Source organism: Coffea eugenioides, chromosome 6 (assembly GCF_003713205.1).
Source record: "Coffea eugenioides isolate CCC68of chromosome 6, Ceug_1.0, whole genome shotgun sequence".
NCBI lineage: Eukaryota > Viridiplantae > Streptophyta > Magnoliopsida > Gentianales > Rubiaceae > Coffea > Coffea eugenioides.
In genome coordinates this window covers 55,310,161-55,329,285 of record NC_040040.1, presented here as the reverse complement: position 1 = coordinate 55,329,285, position 19,125 = coordinate 55,310,161, and the positions used below count along the sequence as shown (strand labels likewise).

The window sequence follows — 19,125 nt, the reverse complement described above, 5'->3', positions numbered from 1 at the left end:
TTAGACCATTATAACACCAGAAATGCCTGAATCTATCATGGAGATTAAAGGAGTTCTATAGTCCAAAAAGACTCTAGTGTGATAGATAAGAGAGTGAAGTAGAAGAAGGTCAAAAGGACAGAAATGTTAACAAGAACAGAGAAGGGATATGTTCAATCAATTTATGCTCAGTGGAACTCTCAGATGAAATGCCATTTTAACACATATATCGCAAAGCTAAGAAGAATGATAAGATTACACAATGCCAAAGATGACCTGAACTACCCTTGAGAAGCAGAAAGAAGCACAGAAGTTAAAGTTTCCATAGCCAGATGATGAATGTTTAAAGAGAGTCTACCATTAAAGAAAGTCATGGGAGAACAGCAGGCAGTGCTAAAACTTGATTTGTCTGGTGGAAAAAATTAAAACAGTTCTAGAAATTGCACCCAAGTTTAAGAGGCAAAAACTAGCATCATAAGCTTAAAACCGTCAAGTTCAACTGAAAGGGAAGCATTTATTTATTTCTGTAGTGATAACAAATCCATGATTACCAAAATGTAGCAGCGCATAAAGAAAGGTTATATGAGGCTGCAGTAGGAAAATCAATGAAAAATAGGAGAACTAACAGCTATAACCCACTGCGGGCCGCGCCCCGGGGGGGCCAACTGCAAGAGTATACTACTGCAACTAAGAAAAGAAATGCAACTGATGACGCACTACTTAAAATAAGACACCATGCTAGTTGAAAAACAAAATTTCCTTCCTCAAACAAGGTAATTCCAAGATATATGCTGCAACACGTTAGTAAACCCATACCAGGCCATGCATGAGAAGAAAAGTTAGCTCTCTCACAAGCATGAGCACAGAGCTTGGAACCATACCAGTCCAACTCGCAACAATATCAGTACATGGTAAAAGCATAACCAACTATGCATCTAGAAGGAACCGTACCAAAAAGGACCGAAACACAAACTCAAGCTTGACTGCGCAATCTTCCCATATTCCTCAAATCAACAATTGCCCAATTTAATATATCAAAAATCACCATCAACAAAAGCAAATAAACAATTATATCCTAGAGGAACAGGTACAACTAATGCCCAGTAAGTATGGACCTATTCATATTCTTAATCCAACCCCACACATTTGCTCAACCAAATGGCCGTTAATAGCAATACTCTAACTAAGTTCGGCTTCTTAAGTTTCAATGATAATATTTCACCAGACAAGTCAACCACCATTCCCCCAAACACATACAAATAAAGCCAAGGAAATTCCAACTGCTCATCAACTTTCAATCTTCCAACTCAAAACTCCGACTTTCAACAGGGGAAAACGGATTTTCCACAATACCAACTTTAAACAATAATAAGAAGTCAAAAAAACCAAAAAATAAAAAAAAATGAAACAAAGACTGATCGATGAAAACACATACTCACCGAAGAAGCAAAAGGCTCTAAACTCACATCATAATAGTATTAAGAAATCCCAAGAACACAGCGATAGTTCATAATTGAGCTAAAAATAGCACAATCCCATTACACTAAAAAAAAAAAGCCCCCACATTCCAAAATCACGAAAACTAGACACCAGTTGTGAAATCGACTAATACTATAACCGACCCAGTAAGCATCAAATTAAATAAAACCCATTTTTTTCTACTTCATCTCAAGAACATGGGTCGTGGCCCTGATAAGCTATTCTCCAGTTTTCTCACACGGGAGTTAAGAGTTGAGCCCAAGAGGGCTTTGGCTCCGAGTTCATCCCGATTACAATGATCAAAGGGATGAATCCATAGTGCGCGACGACTTTTGCTTTGTGGAGACCCCAATTGGTCCAGTCTTTCACAATCTTCACAGTCGACGGCCCGTCTTCCTCTCCAGCTGCAGCCGCCGAGGCTTTGTTCCGATTGGACTTGCCGCCTTTCGCCTTCAGAGCCACCCTGGTCGACATTCTTGATTCTTCTTCGGAAAATTTCTCTGATTTTTTTTATTTTGATTTTTTTTTCTGCCTCTTCTTTTCTTTTATATAATGGGGGTCTGTCTAATTGTGCCCTAATTAGAGAATCGGAGCTCATGGATGTCGATTTGCTGAATAGAGAAATGTTACTTTGCAGTCGGGTCCTTCTAGGTTTTCTATTTTGTCAAGGTGAGTCCCTTGAGTTGTACCACAATATTTGTGTAAACCAGTAAAAATCTTAAAATTGTAAAGCAGTAAACATCCAAGAAAAAGTGATTAAAAATGTGTTGATGATGCTAGTAAATATAATTGGGTAAATAATCTATTATCCAAATGGGGACATAATGCTTTAGAACACTTGGTACATCAAATCCCAAGGGAAAAACAAAAGATGTAGATGTTCTTTTTGATAATATCGTTCCAATGAAATTTATTGATTATGCTATTTTTCCGAATTTTAATGTCACTTTCTTAATTTTTGAGGCTGTTTATGTAATATGGATATTAAAATTTTATTTTGAAAATTAATGAAGTAGATCTGAGAATTTTAGTAGACACACGGAAAACTTCATTTTAGTGGCACCATTCCAATGAAGAAAAATTTAGAATATGGGCTTGGAGTGGATGAATTGGAGTATTGTTTTTTCTTTGGAGTTGACAAAGGAGAAGAAAGAAAAGAAAGAAATGGATTTACGAACTCTGCTAGTCTAATGGAAACCTGGAAATCCTTCCGATCTAATCCTTAATAAAATATATGGATAGCTTCAAAAGGCAGCAAGTATGATTTTGAATTGGCATTTTTTAGATTATTTTACACTATTATCATTGGTCAATTTTATTTGGCAGTTTTAAATATTAGACTTAGAGTTTGTTTGATAATTCCATTTAATGCTGAAATTAATCCATTCAGAGTTTTTTGAATTTAGCATGTTTGATAACAGAATGCCTTTCCACTTATTGTATTAAGCATTGCTTAATTTGTGTATAAAATTTTAATACAAAATTTGAAATAAAATTTTTTACTGAACCTTATGAATTTACTACACATACTATACCCCTCACATACATAAGATACTCTCATTTGTTTTGGCACATGATATAAGTTTATTTTCTTTATACTCGACACACACATAGACACACACGCTCTCTTTCATACAAATACACACACACACACACTTAAACACCACTTCTAAATTGTTTCATTATTTTCTTTCTCTCTCTCTCACACACGCACATTTTTTCTCCAAATATACAAATAAAGACAATTAAAAAAATAGAAACACAATATTTGTACAATATTTCAATTCAGCATTATAATCCAATTAGTTATCAACAGATATAATTTAAATCATTTGGCAATTTAATACTTTCAGTACTTAATTTTTAGAATTAAGAATTTAGATTTTAAACTTCAGTTTTATCAAATGGGCTCTTAAATGAGATAGATTCAAGTGAGATGGATATGAGATTTAGGGTATAATGTATATAAAATTTAAGTTCAGGGTCAAAGTGAGAGTTGAGTACAAAATAGGGAAGCAAAGTGAAATTGCTCCTAAACCAAATTTCTTTGGCAAGCTTACTAAAATAATAATAATAATAATAATAACAAATGCTGCATTGACAAAGTCATATTTTAAATATACACCCGCCCGTGCTGATTGTGCACGCAAGTAATATATATATATATATATATATTTATAACTTAAAGTGCTGCCATGCTGATCGTGCCCGATAGCATCTTGAAATTTTTTTAAACTATGAAGTGTTGTCTTGTCGAGTCAGCATGGCAGTAGGGGATTATTTCTTGTAGATATTTCTTTGTCATGGGAACCATGTTAGCTAGGCTGAGAGGGGATTATTTAATAATAGGGTAAAATACATGTACCCTCTTGTGATATCACCAAAAGACACAAAACTCCATTATTATTTAAAAACCTCCATATAACCATCTTATACTTTTAGCTGAAATGGAAAGGTGATTTTTGACCTGCTATATTATTGGTAACACGTCATATTCTTCTTTTTTTTTTTTTAATTTTCCGTTCCTTAATTTCCTTTTTTTTTTTTTTGTCTTCTCTTCTTCTTCCTCCACTGTCACCACCGCCCCCATCTCCCTCTTCCTTCACTACCACTATCGCCACCACTTCTCTCTTCCTTCCTAGCCACTAGCCACTATCATCACATCTTCTTTCCCTCCCTACTCTCTCTTCTCTCTCTTCTCTTTCTCCTCTTCCTCAGTTTCTTCCTCTCTCCCTCATCCCACTTCCGGGACCTCCCTTTCTCTCCCACTCCTCCTCGGTGACCAAATCTGGTCACAAGAACGAGAGGGCTCCTTCTTTTAGTTCACTAGACACACAGTCTCTGAGTGAGTTACGGATCTATGGTACTCTCATAAACAATGTCTAGAAAAGCTTGTCCAGATCATGAAAGGGGTGCTAGGTGAAATTTCATGTCACATGAGAAACATCAACCTTATAGATCTTTTGACAAGGTTTTAGTTCCAGAGATAATTTAGACTTCCTTATGTTGAACTTGAAAAGTTAAATTACACTTTATACAAATTATCTGATTGGGATACTGCATGGGTGTTATCAATCTCTTGTACTCCTATTTGAAGCTCTTTCATGCAACTAATGCAAAGATGGAGAAGCAACACTCCACATCCTTAACTATGGAAGAACGAGATAGAGAAATTAAATTTGTGCTTTATGCAGAGAACAAATTGCACTCATTTTTTATTTTCTGTTGACGTTGAGAGGAAGGGTTGGGAATTGGGAAAGAGGAGAAAGAGAGAATAGGGTAGGGCAGGGGAGGAGGAAGAGGAAAGAGAGAGAGTGGCAGGTAGTAATAGTGGAGGGGGTTAGAAGGAAGAAGGTGATGCAGGTATAGTGGATCGGGGAAGAAGATGCAAATTTTTGAAAATTTTAATTTTTCCCACTAATTTTAAGTCTTAAAGAAAGGAGTCGCTCAATGGACTGTTTCTTTTAAAATTCTTAATTTGACCCATTAATTTTGAGTCTTGAAGGAAGATGTCCCTCAATTAACCTTTTTTTTTTTTCTAAATCTCGCAAAGTCTCAGGTCACAAACCAGTTAAAGGTCAAATTCCATTTTAATTAAAAGTATGAGGTAGTTAAAAGTATGAGGTGGTTATGTAGGGGTTTCTAAACAATAAGGAGGTTTTGTGCCTTTCGTAGATACTACAAGGGGGTTTTGTGTATTTTACTCTTTGATAATATAATGGGGTTGGAATAATCCAAGCCAAATGGGGTTGGACATTTCCATGGAATGTATTCTGTATTGGCAATTTTGGCATGAATTGACTTTGGACAGGAACAATGGAAGACCATATTTATAAATGGTGCTTGGGAGAATATAAATTTGAATTTGCCTTTATATTCGTTCCCTTTATGTGTCTTTGTTGACAAATGATGTAGAGGTTCACATGGAAAAAACAATTGCTAAAAAAAATTGGACACTATAATTGGACATATAATTAGACATTAATTATTAAAGTCTTATAAATAATATCCATAAATATCGAAAATAAATACTATTCATTAATCCATGCATATGGTATGATCCTATTTGTGTTCATAGATATCGAGTTGATATTAAGTCTCCAATACCAAGTGACTTAACAAATTACATATGAAAGTGAAAAAGTTTTGAAAAAAAAAAGTTGTGAACTGATCTAATGGATTCCTAGTAAAATTTTTTTTCTACAACGTTTTGACACATAAAAAAATGAAAAAGAAAATAATAATATTTCATGGTCGCTGCATTTCAGACATGCAGCGACCCGATGTGGGTAAGAGGTTCCAACAAAACGCCAAAAATGTGATATTTTTTGAAATGAGCATTATTGGTGGGAATTTGTCAAAAAAAAAAAATTAATTTCTTTTTCTTTTCCCCTTTTAGCTTTTCCTGGGGAGATTGGAATTGGTCTTCGTTCCATCCAATTATATTCATTAAAGGAAGTTGATTTATTTTGTATTTATTTCTTGATATCAAACTACTAATCTGAGAGAAATGGAATGAAGGGATAATCAATTAAGGTCTTAGTATTTTACCCAAAAGCCAAAAAACTCATACTAAAATCTTGAGAAATTTACAATGTTAACTACTGGGACCAATTCTAGTCTATTCTAGAGCTTCTATTTTTGGTGCCGATAATTTATTTTCAAAGTCAAATGTGATAAATTGTGTGTTTTCCAGAGCACATCAGGCAATGTACTCCGCGTTATAATATGAGAAAGATAGACTAGAGATTTTTGATGAGTCATAAAATGGACATAGCAATTCGAATGAGCATCCCTTGAATCCATCAATTGATAGTAGTCTCCAAAATGATACGAAATGACATTTGAGATTAGTAGTCAAAGGAGGAGGGTTAGGAATGGTTGTTGGAAGCAACCATTCCTGAAGGTTCTTCGCCAAGATTTGGCAAAAAAAAAAAAAAAAAACGTTTAAAACGTCTTTCACATTTTACAAAATAACTTTTTTCATCCCTCACTTTTAAAAATGTAATTTTACGTCCCTTACAAATTCACATTGGTCAAATTTGGTTCCTACTTAAGTTTCCGACTAGTTTTTGGCTGGAATTCACCACGTGTCTTGCATGTGATCATATTTTAAGGGTAAAATTGTCAAATCAAGTTTTATATAATTCGATTCATAATTCCTCACATTTCATAAAATAAATTTTTTCGTCCCTTACATTTCACAAAATGAATTTTTTCATCCTTCACATTTTTCAAAATGAATTTTTTCATCTTTTATTGATCATGTGTGTGAATAATTTTTTTTAAATCCATGTATATATCTATTTGATTTCACCTGAACAGTACGAATAGCATGTGAAATCAAATAGAGATATATTACATACTATCCGTACTGCTCAAGTGAAATCAGATAGATATATACATGGATTTAAAAAAATTGTTAGTTTTTCACTTATATTCATTTTCTTTTACTCGAAATTTGAAAATAAAGAAGACAGTTAATTCTAAATATTATCGAATATTTATATCAAATTAAATTTGGATAGAAAAATAAACAAAAGAAAAGTATGACAAAAAGAAATAAGTAATTGGTATTTTCAAATTTTAAGACAATCACAGGACAAGTAATTTAACTTTTGGTCTTAAAAGTATCGAGTAGAAATTTCGTATTTAAACTGAAATTTGTTAGCATTATTATAGAATTCGAGTTAGGACCCATTAATTAGATAACCTTATTATACAATTCAATAAATAAATTATTACCAAAAGAGAAATGTCACAAATATTGAATAGGTTCAAATGGTGAAATCATATAAATATATACATGGGTTTCAAACAAAATTATTAATTTTAAACTCCTATATATATCTATTGAATAGCATGTGTATAACTACGATGAGCATGTTTAGATGAAATTTAATAGAGATAAATTACATGTTATTCGTACTGTTCAGGTAAAATCAAATAGACATATACGTGGGTTTATAGAAAAAAAGCTATAAATACACATGATCGATGAAGGATGGAAAAATTCATTTTTTAAAATATGAGGAACGAAACAATTCATTTTGTAAAATATTAGGGACGAAAAAATTCATTTTGTGAAATATGAGGGATTATGAATCAGATTATGTAAAAATTTGATTTGACAATTTTGCCCTTAAAAAATGATCACATGTAAGTCACGCAGTGGATTCCGGCCAACAACTAGTGAGAAACATAGGTAGGGACCAAATTTGGGACGTAAAATTACACTTTTAAAAGTGATGGACGAAAAAAGTCATCTTGTAAAATGTGAGGGACGTTTTGAACGATTTTTCCAAAAAAAAAAAAAGTTTCAGATTATATCTTGTACATCATTTTTCACACCATGTGTGGGGTCTATGAAATTTTGTTCCATAGTTGCACGTTATTGAAAGTGGATTATACCGTGTGCATACCAAATTACATTTTGTGTATTTTGCACAAACCGGCTCGAACGATTTTCTTGATAATTGTTCGGGCCCGTGTTCGTAGTTTGATATCTACTGCCGCGCTGACCCATCCCTTTATCAAATAATCTCCTTTCACCCTTGCTAACATAGCGCCGTGCTGACTCAACATGGTAGCACTTCATATTTAAAAAAAAAAAAAATTCAAGATGCTGCCGTACTGATTGTGCACGGTAGTGCTCTAAGTTAATTTTTTTTTTGCTTACTGTGTTGATTGTGCACGGTAAGCATATATTTAGAACATGGTCTTGTCATAGTAGGTTTCAAAATACCAATCACAACAAAGCATATAATGAAGTTCATAATGGTATTGTAATAAGTACATTACTCGGAAATTTAATCAGGTACCATGGTTGCTAAGCACCACCATCTCCCTCTTTCTCCTACCACCACCGTTTGCTACCCTCTACCATTCCATTCTCTTCTCTCTTTACTCCCCACTTTTCCTTTCCTTCTCTTCCTCTTTTCCTCTCCCTCCTCCTCTTTTCTCCCCCACTCCTCTCCCCCCCTTTCCCTGCCCAAAAATTAAACAATAATTGAAGAATAGAATACATACACGCTCTGACTTGACAGCATGTTCATCTAGGTCCACTCCATTGCATCTCAACTTCACTACAAAACCACCAAAAATTTTACATCAAATTCAGATTCAATAATTCAATTAAACAAAATCCACAAACAAAAAACAAAAGAAACCATTTTTTGGCTTGTTTAAACATACAAATGAAAAAGGTCATGGTAATTTTGGCAAGCAAGAAAAGGGACTGAGCCCTTTGAAGAATGTTAATCTGGGATAGGACATCATTATCACAAAGGGATAGGAAATCATTAGAAAAGATCCCAACTTCCTCAATGTTGATTGAGGTTCTCTAGACTACCTCCATGACTGATTTTGGTACAATTCTTGTTCCACCACCATCATTTCCACCTTCCATGGTCGATTTCTAAGTAGCAAATTGATTCTTCAAGGACTCTTGTTAGGCTATATGTAATGTGTGTGAAGAGTAGTAACTACTATGTGATAGTGAGTAGATATCAGTTGACAATCCTAACTAGTTGAGGGATTTGTCACACTTTTGTTTTTTTTTTTAATGGATTTAACTTTATTGCAGTAGTTTAAGAATCCAATTAGATTTTAAAATCTTAGTGACTAGGTTTGGGACAGGAAAATGAGGAGAGAGGGGTGAATGGAAGGGGGAAGAGAAGAGAAGAGGGTGGTGGCGGTTGATGAGTGGCTGGGGTGAAGGGGAAAAATAGGGGAAAGAGGAAGGGGGATGATAAATAAGTTTTAAAATTTTACAAGTGTCTCAAAAGTTTTTAAATTTCTAAAACCACCCATGATAGTTACACGAAAAGAATTTAAGCACAAAAAATAAAAGAAAAATTTGAAAAAAAAGAAAAAAATTAAAAAATAATATATCACTTGCAAGCCACATAGTTACATGTGAAATTCCATATTAGTTTAAAGTATAAGAGGGTTATGTGAATATTTCAAAACCATATGGCATCTTGTTAACTTTTGGCGAGACCATAAGTAGATTTTGTATATTTTACCCTCCTAAAAATGTACTTATATGTTCCACATCATAATAGGGGACTTTATTTTAGATTAAACATAGATGAAAAATAAAGCTCCTTAGCAACCAACAATCAACAATCAACATGAGTAGGAGAAAAAATTTACCTTGGAAAATGATCTTGACCTTTTCTATTCCATGGGAAAACAGCAAGAAATTCTACATTAGACAATAAGGCGTTAAATGTGGAGAAAACCCCAAGTGGAAATAAATTTCAACAAATGTAAATTAGTGAATGAATTCTAGCATTGTCGATATTGACATTTTAGAAAATAACATATCAAATAATTACCATAAAATGTAATATGCCAATGTGCAACTATCATGCTCTGAACATGGATGCACATATAATTTTTTGAAATTAATTTATGTCGTATCGAGCTTGATGTTGTAGTTTACCATTGAAATTTTGTTGGCATAAATTTCCTTTAAAAGAATTGATTTGTTTCTTATTTAGATATAAATTTTTTATTCTCGAACAAGTTAATTTTGAAAATTGTTCAAGGATTTCATGTTGAAACTAAGCATGAATGGAAACAAAGTGCCATAATATGTGGCTATTAAATATTCAATGTGTAGAAAAACAAAATTTACTTGCACATAATGTTCTTCACATCTTTTGCCCCTTTGGGAAAAAATGAAGGTAATCTACATAAAACATATTTGATAGTAAATGTGGAGAAAACTCTAAGTCCAAATCTATTTAAGAAAAGAGCAAATTGCTCCAAATATCACTAAAATATCAACTTGTACCATTTTTGGTCACTAAACTAAATTATTAGCCAAAAATATCACTGAATTAACCAAATTGTAACTTTTAGGTCCTTCCGTCTTATTCTACCATCAAGGGAGACGAAATTGACCTCACATCACTTGCAAGCATACATTTTTCAAGGACAAAATTGTCTAAATGCAATTCACAAGCCTACAACCACTTTCCTAGATCAGTTGCCCCTTCAACTCCTTCCCGATCTTTAGCTACTACTGCAACTATTACATCAAGCACTCCATTGACAACTAATAAGAAGATATTTTGGTGAAAGGATTTGTTCTTCAAATCATCCAAGAGCAAAAGGTACAACTTTATACACGATACAATACCAATTAGATCCTATTCTAATGCCTATAAATTAATCTTTGACTTTTACTAGGATGGCAACTAACTAATCAAATTAATATACAAATTATTCTATTTCCTATTCTATTTGATTGTCTTTAATACTCCCCTTGAAGTTGGAGTGTATGTTAATAATGTGAGGACTCGTAAAAATTATTATTTTTGGACTCCTATTTTTGCTTATTTAATTATTTATTTGAATATTTGCTCCGATTATTATTTTCTAACCTTATTAGACTTAAATACATGGAATTATGACTTCATTATAGTTTTAAAGTGACTCGTTTCAAAAATTAATTTTTGGAAGCTCGATTAATGAAAATAGTGAAAACGTGTTTGAAAATTTTAGCCAATTGGGAGTACAATAAGCTCGGAAAATTGGAGACATGTATAATGGTCCTAAAATAGATAATTTTAGGTTTAAGTACTCAAGTGATAGTTAGTGGTACGATCGTTATAAGAATTTCTCGAAGGTTTCACTCTATCGCGCCTAAATTGGAAATACGCGGTTTCACGCGCGCGATTAATTGAGGGACTTTAGACCATTATTTTGGGACAATTAAGAGTGAATAATATTTATATGAATATAAGTGTATTAGAGGTTTAGTGTACTAGTGAAATAAACTCGAAAGGGATCGAGCACAAAAATGCGCGCGTACGCGTACTATTAGAGAGTTGACTTTTGCACAAATATGGGCCACACAAATGAATCTTCCTTAGGAAGCTAAATTTGATCAAAATACTCTCTCTCCTCACCTCTCTTTGGCCGGCCAACTCAAGGGAAAAGAACACCATTGTTCTTCAAATTTTCTTTACAAAACTTCACCAATCTTCATCCAACTCACACCAAATTTCATCCACACTTAGCTCTACACTTAGACCTTATTAAGCTGCAAAAAGGAGCTAACATTCACGGTTTTGCTGGAGCAAAAAGGACCAAAAATCACTGCCTTTGACATCAACTAGAGTATGTGATGATCTAAACCTAGAAACTTGGTTTATAGAAGTTTATTTACACTTATGAGCTTAGTTATTCATGTGGGTGGCTTGTTATTGTTGGAAAATTTTGAAGGTGGGCTCTATGAACTCCCACTCTTGGATTGACGGTTGATGTGATGCTTGATGATGGATTTAATGTTGGTTTAGTGCTCAAATTGGTAGATTAATGGTGCCTAGCTAGTATAAACTTCAAGGATTGCATGGTTAAAAAGTTTCCAATTCTGCCCCTGTTTTGATCGTGCCTCTTTTTGCAAAATTCTGGGTTTTTGATGGCTTGTATATGATGTTTATATGCTGTATAGATGGTGTATAAAGTTTCATCGAAAAATATTGAGGTTTGGTTGGTCAAATGGATTAATCTTGCAAAGCTAGTAAACCTGGAAAATTTTTGCCGTAATGCTCAGACAGCCTTCTTGTTTCATCCATAACTCTGTGCTCCAACATCGAAATCAAGTTCCGTCAGTGGCATTTGAAATTAGACATTCCCAGCTTTCCAACGGTATAAAATACAAACCCTAATTCCACCCGAGTAGTCCGTACCAACCGTTTAAAGATGTCTGTCCTGTTTCTCTGTTTTCCTGGAACGAAGTTCAGAAGCTACAACTTGAGGCTCGAATTTGAACTAGTTGTGTGCTGAATTTCGAAACGATTTCTTCTGTGAAATTATAGTTTTATGAATGTATTTTCTAACGCCATCAATCATGCTTAATTCTGAGTTGAATTGAGTGATTTGTGATCAAAATACGAAACCTGCCCTGTTCTTGAAAATCCTAAATGTTGGGCAAAATTGATGCTAGACTTGGTGTGGACTTGCCAATTGAATTTCTTGGAGTTAAAACACTTACCAAATGTACCATGAATGTTTCTTAGGCTTTTCCTACACAAATGAACCATGTTTGAAGGATTTTCCCTGGTCAAATGTTTGGGATGGAAAACAAAAAGCTCAAGGCAGTTCTGCCTTAGGATTTTTCGAAACTTTGGATGTTTGGTTGACTACCTTTCCGAAGGTATTTTTCCATGAAATTAGGTAGAGCGACAACCCTTATATGGTGGTATTATACTGCTAATTTTGGTGTTATTTCGAGACCGTTTCATGGCTCAAATAAATTTCCAAAGTTCAAGACTTGATTTTGGAAAACCCTTGTTTAACAAGGAAATTTGGGTAATTTTGAGCTACCATATCTTAGTACTCAAAACTCCGTTTCTCGTTCCGCTTGTTTTGTTGTAAACTTGGACTACAACACTACTAGAGTTGCAAATTGCAAAGGCTAGTTCCAATCAAGTGAATTTTACCAAATTTTCAAAATTGGCCAAAAACCAACTTAAATCTGCCTTATGAACCAAAACAGCGACTTTGAGCTCATTTTTAAATATTTTCCATTTGGAATCTTAGAGAAGTGTATTCTAGGAACCTTTAGTTTTGGAAGAGGTTTCCAACGGTACCGATTTTTCCAATTTTGGACTTGTAAAGAATGAGATACGATTTTTCAAATATCTCGTACCAAAACTGAAATTTCTGAATCTTAAGGAAATGGAGATTTTTAAATTCTCCTTATTCCTTTGATGTTACTTGAATGTATTAAACTTGATTTCCAAGAAGAAACCTCAATTGCTTTTGTGCTTTAAAATCCCATCTTTGAACCCCGATTTACGGGTGGTTGGGATTCGTTTTCTTTGGAATTTTCTTAGATTGTGCATTAAGTACAATCTTTATAATAATTGGGGTTTTTGAGTGATAAATCCTTATAAATTGCTCAGGCACACAAGAGGAACTTCAAGAGGATCCCTCGGTGGACGCTTGAACTTCTAGTGCCGTTTCTTCTTGTTTACTTGGTGAGTGTCAAATGTGTGTTACTTGAACTCCTGTGAACCAGATACATGTTTACTTGTTATGGATACTTGAGATTTTAAAATTCGAGACGGGGGTGTACTTTATCGCATCCGTTCTCGCTTGAAATAAGTGACTCGCACTTGAAATACTCGAATGTCTAAATTGCTTGCACATGATACTTGCTTACTTGACTTGAAATAATATGCTATGGCTGCATACATTGTTGGAGTGAATCTCCTCGACACTCGAACATGCTTAGGGGACGTCCACATCTCATTGGCGAACCTTGGACTCGAGCCGGCATGGGCCTGGTTGGACTCCTTGGTAAACCATGGAAAAAATTGAAAAGTTTGATCTAGTAAGAGATCTTGCTTGGCATACTCGAGTAGTATCGCCTTAAACAAATGACAGGCGGGCTCGAAACAGGGGTATGTAAGGTGAAAGGGAACGGGTTAAGTGAAATTCTACGGACCAAACCTACCCGAGTGACGGAGTGTCAACTCGTGGAGGTTATTGATCGCGCAAGTGGAACATAGCTCCTGAGAGCTCCAGTATCCTTGAATTGTTTATGGTTACTTACCTCGTAAATTGTTAATCATTGGATATATTATTGCTCGACTTGTCAATCTGGGATTGTTACTTGAACAATGTACTTGCATGTGTGTTCTTGGCCTCACGAGCGTTTTGCTCACCCTGTAGATTTGTTTTCCTTAACAGGTTTGGGCTTGAATGGGACTCGGAGGAAATTTTCATTTTGAGTATTTTTGTGGACTTTTGTAATAGGGTTCCAATTCTTTTGACTAAACTTTTTGGCTATTGTATATTTTGGGATGTATTTGGAAACCCGTTATATGGATTTGGTAATTGTTAAATATTGTTAAGTTTGAACGCTTCCGCACTAATTGCATTTATATTATCTGGGTGTGATGTTTAGTACCGTTATAAGTTTGAACGTAAATTGCTTGAGTCCTGGTGAGAGTTGGACAGGCGTCCCGCGGATACCCTTTGGTTCGCCTTAGAAAGAAGTGGGGGCGTCACAAATAACACCCAACTTGCTAAGTAATGTCTCAAACTACGGTGTACTCTTCGCCTTGGTGAATAAGTCAGCAATTTGATCATTGGTCCTTACATGTGCTGTTTTAATCAAGCCTTCTTGAATTCTCTCACGAACTAAGTGATAGTCAATTTCGATGTGCTTCGTGCGTTCATGAAAGATCAGATTCAAGGCAATGTGTAAAGCAGCTTGATTGTCATAAAACAACATAATTGGTTGGGGATGTTTGATTCCTAAGTCTTTCAAGACATTCTTCAACCAAGTAACTTCGCAACAAGTAGTGGCCATAAAACGATATTCTGCCTCTGTAGTTGATCAAGTCACCCTAGTTTGCTTATTTGTCTTCCAAGAAATGGGTGATTGTCCAAGAAATATGCAGTACCCTGTTATAGACCTTCTTGTATCTTTGCAACGTGCCCAATCCGCATCATAAAAGGCCTTTAATTGAAGTGTGTCTGTAGAGGGTAATAAAATCCCTTGTCCTGGTATTTGCTTTATGTATCTAAGAACTCTATGTGCTGCTTCAAGATGTGGCACACATGGTTTGTCCATAAACTGACTTAAAACATGAACTGCATAGACCAAATATGGTCTAGTGATGGTCAAATAAATCAACCTTCCTACAAGATGCCCATACATTAAAGGGTCATTCAGAATATCTCTATCAGATTGTGTAAGAGCCAAGTTTTGTTCCGTGGGAAACCTTGTTGGTTTAGCTCCAAGAAATCCAACATCTTCTAATATCTGTAATGCACATTTTCTTTGAGAGAGAGAAATACCTTCTGAAAACCTTGCCACCTCTATTCCCAAGAAATATTTGAGTTGACAAAGGTCCTTGAGTTTGAATTATTTGGATAAAAATTCCTTTGAGTCTTGAATATGTTGCATATCATTGCCTGCTAAGATCATATCATCAACATGTACAAGAATTGATGTGAAACTACCTTTGTGAGATCAGACGAATAATGAATAATCTGCCTTTGATTGCTGAAAACCAGCAATCTTAAGAGCTGAAGATAATTTCAGAAACCAATGTCAAGAAACTTGTTTTCGATCATAGAGTGACTTGCTAAGTTTGCATACTCGAGTCTCCCCCTTTCATCCGAATCCCCGTGGTAGGGACATATATATATCTTCATCAAGATCGCCATGCAAAAAGGCATTGTTGACATCAAGTTGGTGGAGATGTCATCCTTGAATTGCAGCAACACTAAGTAGGACACGCACAGTAACTAGCTTAGCAACTGGGGCAAAAGCCTCTCGATAATCAAGTCCTTCAATCTGATTGTATTCTTTGGCAACCAAGCGAGCCTTGTAATGCTCTATGGTTCCATTAGATTTGAGCTTCACTTTGTACACTCATTTACATCCTATTGGTTTCTTGTCAGGTGGGAGAGGCATAAGTGTCAATGTATTTTTTGCTTGGAGGGCATCGATTTCATTGCGCATGGCTATGTGCCATAGAGGATCTTTCAGAGCTTGTAAAAAACTAGTTGGTTCTTTTGCAATGGTTAAAGAAGTGGTGAAAAATTTATGAGAGGCGATTATTGGTCATATGAAAAGACTTGAGAAAGATTGTATGGCATACCTGAAGTTGTGACCATGCTAGAGGTTGATGAGGGGTCAGGCCGAGACGAGAGGACTGCTTCTACATGATAATTCTGAAGAAAGGAAAGACGTTTGATTGGTCTTGTGGAGTGGCGATGTATAGGGGCAGGTGTGAAAATAGTTAGAATAATATGATGAGAATTGTTGACAACATTCTTAGGGTCGTCATGATCTGGTGGAGCAGGTTTAGGTGTTTCGATGGAGTTTTGTAATATGATAGGATCATCATAGAAAATGAATTTATCATGAGTGGATGTAACAGATTTCTCAATGGTAGCGGAAGTATTTTTGAAGGGGAATTCTTGTTCAAAGAAGGTAACATCATGAAACACAAAAACTTTGTGGAACTCAAGATCATATACTCGGTAATCTTTTTTTTTCATAAGGATAACCAAGAAAAATACACCGGGTTGCACATTTATCAAACTTAGGTCCTTTGGGCATGAGTGGAGGCGAAATATAAACATCCAAATACTCTTAAATGTGAGTAATTGGGTGTTGAATGAAAAAACCGTTCATAAGGTGTTTTTCCTTGCAAAATGGGCGTAGGTATGCATTTATAAGGTATGCAGAAGTTAGAATGGCATCTCTCCAGAAGGTTTTAGGAAGATGGGTTTGAAAAAGCAAAACTCATGCCATAGTTACCAAATGTCTATGTTTACGTTCAACCGTCCCATTTTTTTGTGGAGTATTAACACAACTAGTGTGATGGATGATTCCTTTGGACATATAATAGTCTTTGAGTGTGAACTCATGGCCATTGTCATTACGCACAACCTTAGCCTTGCAAGAAAATTGAGTTTCAACCATATTAATGAAATTGATTAGGTAGGTTTGAGTTTTAGATTTATAACGCATCAAATAAACCCAAGTGCACCTAGTAAAGTCATCAATGATGGTGAGAAAATATCGAGCTCCATAAACTGATGTAACATGGTATCCACCCCAAATGTCAACATGCAATTTCTCAAAAGGTGTTTGACTAGAAACTTTACTCAAAAGAAAAGGCAATCTGGTTTATTTTGCTAAGGGGCAAACTGAACAGTCATGTGTACAGCAAAAGTTATTATCCAAACTAGGAAATAAAATAGACACTTTATTTGAAGGGTGTCCAAGGCGTTGATGCCAAATAATGGAGAAAGAGGGAATGACCAAATTACACGAGGATGTCTGTACTTCATCAAGATAGTAGAGTCCCCTGTGTCCAGTTCCCGTCCCAATCATCTTCCCTGAGCGTAGGTCATGTATCACACAAAAATGAGTAAGAAATATGATGGTACAAAAGAAGTAGCGGGCAAGCCGTGTTATGGAGATGAGGTTTAATTGAAAATTTGGGACACATGAAACATCATCAAGAACCAAATTAGATGCGAAGACAACTCGACCAACATGTGTAAGATCAGTAATAGATCCATCTGGCAGTTTTACTATCTTATTTCTAATAATTTTTTGAAGTGGTAAACAATTCAGGGTTGCAAATGATATTATCAGTTGCTCATGATATTATCAGTTGCTCCACTATCAAGGATCCATGTGGTTTTCTTGCCTTGAGATGAAAAACAAAGAACTTTACCTGAAAGTTCATCATGAACTGAAGAATTACCAACTTGATTTGCCATGGAAGACTATTATTCTTAAACATTAGTAGGATTTGTTGGCACTGTTCTTGAGTAAAAAGCAATGAGTTGGGTATGTTAGTTTTTTCAACTGGTGTGAAGTATCAAATTGATTACCTTGCTTTGCTATAGTCATTCAGAATGATTGATCCTTCTCAAGTTTTTGACAAAGATCAATTGTGTGGCCCTTCTATCCGCAATAAGAGCACTTCAAATGTGCCTGACAGTTGTCTGTGCTATGTCCATCTTTTTCACACTTGTGATTGTTGTCCTTCTTGTTTGGATCCTTGATTGCAAATGCTGCTGTCTCAGGCTGAACTGTATTCTTTCCTGAAGACACATCTCATTGTCGTTCATGTCTAAGCACAAGGGAATAAACCTTACTGACCTTTGGAAAGGGATTCATTGTCAATATTTGTACCCATATTATTTCAAAGGATTCAGTCAATCCCATGAGAAACTTGATGGTTTTCTGTGTTTCTCAATAGGATAGCTCTTCCTTCATAGTTCCATATTGGCAAGCTGCAATAGGAAAAAGGACGTCTTTTTCATCCCATAATCCTTTGAGTCTGGTAAAATAGGAACTAATAGACATGGTTCCTTGAATACAATCATGTATCTCGTTTTCAATGTGAAGAACTTGGATATTGTTTACTTGAGAGAAACGTTTATAGAGTTCATCCCAAATTGCCTTTGCTCCTTCACAATAGAAAACACTTGCTGCAATTTCCTTGGAAAGTGAACCTAATATCCAGGTCTTGATGAGATTGTTGCAACGAATCCACTGCTGCAATTTGTCTTCTGCATCTTCGTTTGGTCGTAAAATCGATTCATCAACAAAGCCATATTTGTTTTTGACCATCAAGGCCACAGTCATGGAGTGATTCCATACGTTGTAGTTTTCTTCAGTGAGAACTTGTGATACAAGAACCAATCCAGGTTGATCTGAATGGTGAAGATACAAAGGATGATTGGGATTGTCAAACTTGGATGCCATGCTCAATTGAGTTGGCTTGTTTGTGTCCCCCATGATTAATATTGGAATGAGCAAAAGTTTTCAGATTCCTAGATTCGGTGCTCTAGTACCATAATAAGAAGATATTTTGGTGAAAGGATTTGTTCTTCAAATCATCCAAGACCAAAAGATACAACTTTATACACGATACAATGCCAATTATATCCTATTCTAATGCCTATAAATTAGCCTTTGAGTTTTACTAAGATGGCAACTAACTAATCAAATTAATATACAAATATTCTATTTCCTATTCTATTTGATTGTCTTTAACAACAATCCCCATTCAATCATCAACTACCAATTCTCGAGTTCTTGGAGCTTTAGGCCATGACACAACCACCAGCTGGACCACTCTACTGATATGTAATCCTACA

At 35.2% G+C, this 19,125-nt stretch overlaps 2 protein-coding genes across 2 annotated transcripts; both read right to left on the bottom strand.

Moving 5' to 3' along the window:
* Nucleotides 1–1,422: 1,422 nt before the first annotated feature.
* On the bottom strand, nucleotides 1,423–2,051 carry LOC113774732 (mitochondrial import receptor subunit TOM7-1-like). Its single transcript, XM_027319342.1, has one exon. The coding sequence runs from the start codon at nucleotides 1,930–1,932 to the stop codon at nucleotides 1,693–1,695; it is 240 nt and encodes a 79-aa protein (XP_027175143.1). The 5' UTR covers nucleotides 1,933–2,051; the 3' UTR covers nucleotides 1,423–1,692.
* A 16,163-nt stretch (nucleotides 2,052–18,214) lies between these two features.
* On the bottom strand, nucleotides 18,215–18,763 carry LOC113774482. Its single transcript, XM_027319009.1, has one exon. The coding sequence runs from the start codon at nucleotides 18,761–18,763 to the stop codon at nucleotides 18,215–18,217; it is 549 nt and encodes a 182-aa protein (XP_027174810.1).
* Between the last annotated feature and the right edge of the window lie 362 nt (nucleotides 18,764–19,125).